Raw genomic sequence first — 9,942 nt, 5'->3', positions numbered from 1 at the left:
GATTGGACTAGATGACCTCCAAGGTCCCTTCCAACTTATTATTATTATTATTATTATTATTATTATTATTAATAATAATAATAATAATAATAATAATAATAATAATAATAATAATAATAATAATAATTCCTTCAGGCGGGGAAAGCGCGTCTACTCTATCGCTTTTGCTCGCCCAGCGAACTCCCCCCAGAGAGCATTTTAAACCCCCTGTTCTATCAATCAGCTCATCCACAAGCTCCTCCCACTCCCCTCCAGAAAAGAAAAGGGGAAAAAAAGCACCTATCAGTGGCGAGAGTGTTTCTCCAGGACACGCCCTTTTCTCTCCCGGCCAATTAGGCTTCACGGCTGCGAGTAGAATGTTGTGATTCATAGGCATCCTTAAGGCGGGGCAGCGCCCGGCGGCAATTGCGCGATTTGAGTTGCAGTGTTGCTAGGCTACGGGGCTTCCTTGCAACACAAATCCGCTTGGGATTTGTGGCGTCCGGAGAGCAGAAAGAGACAAGAGGCGGCAGGCGCTCGTCCTTCCCCCCCACCCTCCACGCCCGATCAACCCTTTCCTTCCCCCTCTAGTATTCAGCCTAGGGACAAGCAGGCGGTTCTCCAGCCATGAGCAACGAGCAGGTGAGGGAGGAAAACGGGGTCCCCTCCTGCCGGCTTGCGCCATCCTAAGGGTTCCCTTCTCCCGTCGCGTCTCAGATCCAATCCTCAGGGTCGGCGCTCCCGGCTCTTTCCTGCCTCCGAACCGTTCCCGGGATCTGAGGAGGAGAGACCAAGGGCTCCTGGTTCCGGGGAAGAGACCTTTAACCTCCCCCAGATATATAGCACTACAGTTCTTAAGCGCTCCGGGCGGTTGGCTAAGGACTGAAAGTCGCAATCCAACTTTCTCATTGCCTACAATGGCTTTTTGCTCGATCCAGGGGTCTGCAAAAGGAGCTTCTCCAAGGCTTGAAAGTGCCCAGTGTGGGTTTTGAGGCATTGGTTTTATGCCACCAAGCATTATTTTGCTGTGGTAAAAAAAAATGGGACGAGCCTCCAATAATGATAAAATAATAGCCAGGAGGCCCATCTTTCTTATCCTGAAATCTTTATTATTGCCGTCTTCTCCTCCTCCTCCTCCTCCTTCATTTCACTGCCATATTAGGAAGCCTTGCACAATTTTCTCTACTGTCTTCAGAGGTCCACATATTGTGCTGTAAATTCAGTTTCGATCAGTAGCATGTATATAAATTTAAATAATAAATAAATAAATAAATAAATAAATAAATAATAAATAAAAAATTAGAAAATAAAAATAAATAAATGTTCCCCACAGTGGTAAAGGGGTTTTCCATTTGGTCAGGAACAGGTCCCTGAAGCAAGTAAACCTGTAGTCTTTGCAAGCTGTAGGGCTCCCTCGGTTGAAAGTTGCAGGCTCTGAAACTCTGTGTTTTGTATACACTGCTACCCAAATTTCCAGCTAGATAATACACATCCTTGAAATGTGGAATGCATTTGTTATTTATGTTCATATGTAAATTTTACTTGAAGGAACTCAAAGTTTACATATAGGTTTCCTTTACCTTTGTCAGCCACGCAACAACCATGAAAGATGGAAATCAGAGTGTGGTTATGCTTGTAACTGACCTACAAATTAATTATGGTGATCTTTTAGTCTAACATGCTAGGAACATCCAGCGCCTTCAGTCAGTTGATGGTTCAGTGGGTTGAGTTCCAGAAATGTGGATTAATTAAAACATTCACTAACAATGAACCACAAACCAACCAAATATAATTTAACCTAGCATGTGGTAGAAACCTGACCTTTATGATTACTTTAGTGTAGTCATTCAACTACATAAATTGTTTAAGTGCAAAATCCATTGTTGGTCATCCATGTGTGTGTGTGTTATATAGGCATAGCATATCCAAAACTTGCAGGATCACATCATCTTGTCTAGCCTTTGGGTTCTTCTAGTGTGGCATAGAATATCTGTAGCCCTCCAGATGTTGCTATACAGTATTGCAATTTGCTGCAGTGCTGGTCACAAGGCCAGCGGTGAGGGATGCTAGAAAGTTGTCACTAGTTATCTATGCCAAAGTATCATGGCTAACATATCTGTCTAGCTTACTACAGGAAAAAAAGGATGCTGGATTAAGAAATACCATTGGTCTGAACTGATCAATAAGGTTCATATTTCTGTAATTCTATCAGTGGCTGAAAAACAACCATAACATCTTCTAGAAATTTGTTCTCTCTTTGTTTCCTGGAACTGTCCACTATTTACAGTAGGATAAGATGAATTGGAGCTTCTTATGCAGCTGGAATTCTGGGAGTTGAAGACTATACGCCTTAAAGTTACTGAGATAGAGAAAACTGCATTAATAGGTCTTTTTACAGCCCTAGTTTAAAGCATGATTCTGGTGGCTTCCTCTGTTGCTTTATCAAGTGTTTATTGGTTACAGTTAGACTCTGTCTAGATATTCTTCTGAATAGTCAGCTGTGCATAGCTTTCACCATTCTCCTTTTCCCAAGTAGTAGCTCGAGGGTTACTTATAAAACAGGAGAAAAGGATAGAAACACTAATCAGTAAAACACATGTTTATATGAAATTTAAAGTAGCAACAGAGAAGAAAAAAAGTATTTGTAGCTCAGAGTTGAATTGTGGAATACTTGCTGCTCTCTTGAGTCTGGTTGCTTTTTTGCAGACATTTCATTACCAAACTAGGTAACACCATCAGTGCTAGAAGGGAGTGGGGTTTACTGTCTGTTTATGTACATGTTGTTTGCCCTGTCAATGTTGGTGGGAGTGTTCTTGGTGGTTCCTTGATTAGGCTGTTGTTTACTGTTAGCTTGTTTGTCTGAACTGGTAGCTCCTTGATTGAGATATTGTTTACTTCTTGATTCTTGGTCTAGTATTAATCTTGATGTTAATCTCTACTTACCTGGATGTTGATTCCTGGTGAGGAGTTGTTTTGGCTTTTTGTTTGTTTCTCTTTTTTTTGGCTTTTTGATTGTCTCTTTTGAATGGTATGTAGATGTTTTTTGTGCCTATTGATGCCTGATTTGTCAGACTGCCAGGCTTCCAGAAATTCTCTAGCATTTTTGTATTTCAAAACGCATGGACAACTTAAGCATAGTTTCAACTGGGAAACTGTGAGCATCCAAGCCAAGTCCAAAACACAGAACTAAACAACAGAGATTAAGCAGAAATTAATACCAAGATTAATACTGGATCAAACAATCAACATTCCCATAAGCATGTGTTTTACTGACAGGGCAAGCCAATAGTATATAAAAAGGGAGCAACCCCATTACCTTCTAGCATTGATGATGTTACCTCGTTGGGTAATAAAACATCTGCAAGAAAATGATCAAGCTTGAGAGAGCAACAAGGGCCCCACAGAAAAAAAGAATGCTCAAATGTAAATATATTTTAGGAACTGAAGCTGAGAATCAATTGCTTGCGTCAAAAAAAAAGTGTCTTCTATTCCTGGTGGAATACTGATAAAAAAGGAACATGATTTAGCCTTTTGGGTTTAGGATACTAAAATGAAGACAGCTTGTTAGCCATACAAGGTGCTTGGGGAAAAAAATATTGTTGGGCACACTTTATGGAGGATGGTGTATTTTTCATGGCAAATCATAAATGGAGCAGTTATGAAGAATGTACCCTTGGCAACGGGTGGCAAAGCTGCAATGGGATCGTGTAAACTTGAAGTAAATTTTTAAATCTTGTTTTTAATTGTGAGCATCCTAAAGCTTATCTGCCTATTGCTGAATTGTTACTTACTTAGTTGCAACTCAGCCCTGGCCAAATTAGGTTGTTACCTGCCTCTCTCATTTTTTTTTTACTTTCCTGATCTGCTTCAATGATGTCTTACTTGCGATAAATTTGAGACTAGTGATTTTGTGTAGTATAATTGTAAAAGTGAAAGCCATATAAATGAATGGAAGTTACTGTTTAAATCTGTTAAAAATATCCACACGTTAGAAAGTAAAATCCAGGAAGAGGCTGGAAAGGAGATAAACGTCTCCTCAGATTGCCTTTTAGTGGAAACCACATTTGGAATGGATGCATGTGTTACGTTTCAACAGTAGAGGGCAGTCTTTCACTAATGTAGTGCCAATTGCTTTTTAGCCCAATGTTTATTTAGTATTACACTAGAATATGCCGGCGTTCTTTTTTCTTTTTTCTTTAGAAGGCATGATTTTTGGGGGTGGGTGCTGTTTCGTGTAGAATAAATAGACTGGATTATTTTATTTAAATGCTTCCCCCCTTTCCTCTGTGACATTTACTTAAATATGCATGCTGTTTGAGGAAGGAGCAGGTGGTGTAGCCATATTTGTTGAAGGAGACTTTCATATATTTGTCTCATTAGTGGGAAGTTGATTGCAGGATGACGTCCTTGAGAAAAACAAAAAATGCAGCCAGAGCCCTTTAAAGTCATACATTTGAAAGGAATCTAATCCGCTGTGCAGCTGTTCATATAATTTTTGAATTAGTTTCTGAAATGTAAACTTAAGCAGATAGTTTGTAAGGAGGGGTGTTGTTGTCCTCACAACATCTTCCCAGTGCCAGAGTCTTTTTTCCTAAAGGCATTTTGAATAGTGTGGAAGCAAGTTATCACAATGGGATGCATTTTGGAATAAGGAAATTCTTTGACAATCGTGGAATACACAAACAGATATTTTAAAATCCACGTCTTTTTTTCCATAAAATCATTTGCTGCGTTGTTAGAATACAGCTTTTAACCCCATCCAGTTGACCCAAATGTTTTCCCCCTAACATCAGTCTGTGAAGTAGACCAGTGGTCCCCAACCTTTTCCGCAATTAGGGACCGGTTTTGTGGAAGACAATTTTTCCATGGACTGGGGGAAGGGAGGAAGGGGGCGTGCAACCTAGATTTCTCGCATGCACAGATTACAATAGCGTTCACACTCCTATGAGAATCTTAATGCCTGATGATCTGAGGTGGAGATACTAGCGTTGGGGAGAGGCTGCAAATATAGGTGAAGCTTCACTCACCCACTGCTCACCTCCAGCTGTGCAGCACGGTTCCTAACAGTGTGTGGCCCAGGTGTTAGGGACCCTTGGTGTAGACCACGGGTAGGCAACCTTGGCTCTTTTATGACTCATGGACTTCAACTCCTGGCTCAGGAATTCTGGGAGTTGAAGTCCATGAGTCATAAAAGAGCCAAGGTTGCCTACCCCTGGTGTAGACATTGAATACCTTTTCTCAGTCCAATGAAGTAAGGATGCAATGTGTGGCTCTTTGGATCAGGTCCAGGCAAACTGGTGTCCTCCAGATAAGTGGAACCACAACATTCCATGTGTTTCAGCCTGCTTGGCCAGCGGCAAAGAGTTCTGGGAGCTGCAGTCTACAAAGTTGCTTTACCACTGGATGTTGGGATGATAGATTTGTTTAATTCCCCACTCCAAGAGTGGATAGGATTCTGACAAGGGGAGGGGATGGGATCAGACATTGGATCCTGTGTTTTGGCTCCAGATGCCTCTATGGGTGAGTATTTCTGAGCCTGGGAGCCTATGAGAGCTCTGGAACAAAGAGAACGGGCTGGGCAGAACCCAAGGGGGAAGAGATTGAGCCTTGGTGGAGCAGTGGGCTAATGCCTCCTTAAGTAACACCAGCTGCCTGCAATTAGTGCAGGTTCGATTCCCACCAGGCTCAAGGTTAACTCAGCCTTCCATCCTTCCGAGGTAGGTAAAATGAGGACCCAGATTGCTGGGGGCAATAAGCTGACTTTGTAATCATGCCGCTTGGGGCCCCCCCGAAAACCCCAATAAGCAGGCATATACATAGAATGAAGGCTATTGCTAAGCACATTGATTTCTGCTTTAGATTGTAAGCCAGCCTGAGTCTTCGGAGAAGGGCGGGATATAAATGGGATTAAAAAAAAATAAATTCAAACAGACCCCACATCCATCCCAGCCCCCTTACCTTTCCCCCAAGCACTTTATGCCTATGATTGATTTTGCTAATTAGTTGCCTTGTTATATGGTGCTTTTTATATGGTTTTTTTAAAATTGTGTAAATTGCTGGGAATATTATCTAGAATGCTGAGCGCTCACATCTCTTTTGGTGGGCCCCAGAGAAGGCTTTGCTTAAAATTTGCATTTGATGAATTGATTGTTACTCAGTTGGGTCTTCCAAAACTGAACTGTTTATAAATTAGCAGTTCCTAAGCAGCAGAAGGGTCCCAGAATTAAGTATAAATAGAGGGAATTTTCCCAAGCAAAATGCTTCCAAGGCAGCAATCCTGCCAAGCATATTAGAAAAAAAATCTGTTGGTTGACACTGGTTCCTTTTTTTTTTATCGTCGGTTTGAATGGATCATTTTCATAAATTACCTAACCACAAGGGTGTAAAATTTGCTACTAGAAGCAGCAAAGGGTGAGTTTTCTGTGCACCTTGGCTATGATATAATGGTAATATAAAATGGTCCCTGCCTGGGTCCATTATATAGTCCATTGGACTCGGCCGTTATATGCACCAAGGGCCCCACCTCCTGGCTTTGTTATTAACAGAGTTGTCTTGTTTTGTATATACGCAAATTAAACATTTTAATGTTTTTTAGTGTTTTAAGGATAAAAATTTTATTGATTTAAAATGTTTTTAAGATTTTAAGTGTAATATATGTTTCTGAATTGTGAGCCGCACAGAGGCCTTTGCTGAGATGGGCGGCTTTGGAAATCAGTCAGTCAGTCAAATAAACATCTGGATTTTTTTGCAGCCCAAATCTGGTAGGTCAAGTTTCCAAAAAGTAGAGCAGGTACTTCTGCTCTTCCCTGAACACAGGGAAAAAAGATGGTGTAGTGTAGAGCATGTTATCAGTACCAGTACAAGACTATGTTTATTCAGAAAGAGTGCCTTAGTGGAATTTACTCCCTAATAATTGTGGTCTGCACTATATTTTAAAATTTCAGATTGAGAAATAAACATGTATGTTTTGTTCTATCTACTGTTTTGATCCTCTTACAGCCCAAGCCGCCCAACAAAGGAAAGTTGGAAAATATTACTACAAAACTTTTTCCACAAGCAGATAAGGTATTTATACATATTGTTGTTGTTGTTAGTTGCGAAGTCGTGTCCGACCCATCGCGACCCCATGGACAACGTTCCTCCAGGCCTTCCTGTCCTCTACCATCTTCTGGAGTCCATTTAAGCTCATACCTACTGCTTCAGTGACTCCATCCATCCACCTCATTCTCTGTCGTCCCCTTCTTCTCTTGCCCTCAATCTTTCCCAGCATTAGGCTCTTCTCCAGTGAGTCCTTCCTTCTCATTAGGGGGCCAAAGTATTTGAGTTTTTGCTTCAGGATCTGGCCTTCTAAAGAGCAGTCAGGGTTGATCTCCTCTAGGACTGACCGGTTTGATCACCTTACAGTCCGAGGGACTCGCAGGAGTCTTCTCCAGCACCATAGTTCAAAGGCTTCAATTCTTTGGCGCTATACATGTTGTATAGATAGCTAATTGTTGGGCTTAATTAATTTAATCTATTTTAATTTTATATTATCTTTATATTGTATTTTATGCTGCCCTGTAAACCGCCCTGAGTCCTTCGGGAATAGGGCGGTATAAAAATCTAATTAAATAAATAAATAATCGCTGTAAACCATGTAAATCATGAACATTACTGTTCTACTCTGATGCACATTAACATTGCTAATCTATTCAGGTTTCTATTCTTGACTATCCTCCAAGAACTATCAATCAACAAGGTTTTTCCCATATTCTGCCCTAACAACAATCTTGTAATGCAGGCTAGGATGGCTGTTGGTCACTCAGCAATTTGTTCACTAGCACCAGAGCCCTGGTGGCGCAGTGGTTAGAATGCAGTAATGCAGGCTAATTCTGCTAACTGCCAGCTGCCAGCGGTTCGGCAGTTCGATTCTCACTGGCTCAAGGTTGACTCAGCCTTCCATCCTTCTGAGGTCGGTAAAATGAGGACCCAGATTGTTGGGGGCCATATGCTGACTTTGTAAACCACATAGAGAGGGCTGTAAAGCACTATGAAGCGGAATATAAGTCTTTATTGCTAATGCTATCTTCCTGGTGAAAGATGCCCTTACCCAATGGAAAACAATAGTAATGACTTTGATAAGATACCCGCCCCCCCCAGCAAACATTTGTACTTGAGAGAAAATTCAAAGTGGTTCCAGTGTTTTCTTCCTTTGCTAAGTGATAAAGTGCATTCACTTCACCTATACGGTAGAAAAGAAACTTCAAGCTCTGTATTGTACTTGTATGTGTACTAATTCTACCGTACGGATCGGCAGGTCCATTTGCTGCACCTAAAATGTGTTGTGCAGCCATTGAAGGAGGGCAAAACTCTTATTTACACATATGCACATTTTCCCACCTGCATTTGGCCTGCCTATTTGAAATTACAGTCTTTACTCATGTTCTGTACCAGCCTACTACCGGCCCTGCAGAAAAGGCAACCCCTTTATAAACGGCAAGAGGCTGGAATGACGTCTGCCAAATTTATTACTACAAAAAACAAACAAGACACGAACCAAGATACAGGAGCTTTGAAACACTATCTGAGCGGTTGCTTTCAGCAAACCAGCCCTCCCCACACATTCCCTTTATAAAGAGTTCAGGGCGTGGCCTCTCTCTGCCTCCTTCCGAGAAGCCCCACAGCCTTCCTCTGTTTACTCCTACTTGACTGCCTCCTGCGTCGGGCGTCCTTGAACAGGGCCAGCTGTGGGTCATCTTCATCCACACTGTCAGGCTCACACAGCTGGGTCTCCATGGTGACCAAGTGGGAGGGGCCTGCCTGAGGGCTATCATCAGCAAGATCTTCAACCCCCTCAGCAAGGTCTTCAACACCCCCCTCCTCCTCTGAGTCGTCCGACCCAACTGCCGAACCCACAGGCTGACCCTGAATCACAACAACTCATACATACTGAACTTTATTAAAAAGTTATTAAAATATGAATTGAGGTGCAGGTTTGGACATTGGACTACTCATTGTTCAATTTGCAGTTGCCTGTGATTGCAACTGGGTCAGAACCTAATCAGTGTGAATTGTTGTGAAGAGAGCTACCTACTTTATAGAACCGGTCCCATAAGATCTTTATATCTAGATTCAACACATTATATGTTAAAAGAAAAGAATTGTGCCCCCCTCCCCTTTTTTTGCTCACTAATCTATGAAGCTCCTTTGCAAAACTTTGGAAAAAGATTTTGCCAAGCATCACTGCCAGTTAAGAAATCCTGGCCTCTGACTTTCAGATCAGCTGTAAACCATTGTGGCATCAGAACCTGCCTTCGTTCCATCTGCGGCGAGATCAGGATGCTCACGTTCCAGAGCAGTTCATGATAAAGAATGAGCTGTCACCAGGTACGAATAAACCAGGATGTTTGGAGTGGAGGTTATTATTCATAAAATGTCACTTGTGGGTTCTTCTCTCTGTGAGGGAAGCTAAAAGTCTTGTTGAGCATTGAGGATTCACCTTTCTTCTCTTTTTTTTCTTCCATAGAGGAGAGAGTTACCATGTCTGGGCTGCAAACATCTGAATGACCACCAGATGGGATGAAGGAGATGACAAATCTTTGCCACCATCTAATGGTCATCTTATTTTTATGGCCCAAATATGATGGCCCTTCACGTTTCATGGATGAAGACTGAATTGACTGGCTGGGCTTTGAAGGAATTGTGTGGTGATGAGGCAGAATAGTTTGTGTAGGAAGGAACTGGACGAGGCACAACAAATGGCTGAGTTCTTAGGCAAACTTGTATGCCTTTCTTCTTTTCTCTTAGAACTGCCAGTGAAAATTTGATAATTTCATCAAAGTAATTTAATTTACTTACCAGGACAACTGATGTTGCCAAGACCTGACAGTGAAAATCCAGAAATCTCACATGTGTGCGCATGAGTGGTAATAGTATGTGTTGCAGTGAATGAAAGAGAGAAAGTTGTTCCCAGTTTTGGAAACG

The 9,942-nt window shown here is 41.7% G+C and overlaps 1 protein-coding gene across 1 annotated transcript in view; it reads left to right on the top strand.

The window, feature by feature from the left end:
• Positions 1-606: 606 nt before the first annotated feature.
• Positions 607-9,942, top strand: part of DNAH7 (dynein axonemal heavy chain 7) — a gene marked incomplete at its 5' end in the record, with an annotated part of 161,030 nt that continues 151,694 nt past the window's right edge. Inside the window, 3 exons of the mRNA XM_081341004.1 lie at positions 607-621; positions 6,979-7,044; positions 9,237-9,345. Of these exons, the coding sequence (XP_081197130.1) occupies positions 607-621; positions 6,979-7,044; positions 9,237-9,345 (190 nt within the window). The remainder of the gene's footprint in view (positions 622-6,978; positions 7,045-9,236; positions 9,346-9,942) is intronic.

This window comes from Vipera berus (genome assembly GCF_964194415.1).
Source record: "Vipera berus genome assembly, chromosome: 1".
NCBI classification, from domain to species: domain Eukaryota; kingdom Metazoa; phylum Chordata; class Lepidosauria; order Squamata; family Viperidae; genus Vipera; species Vipera berus.
This window is presented reverse-complemented; position numbering and strand designations above follow the sequence as displayed.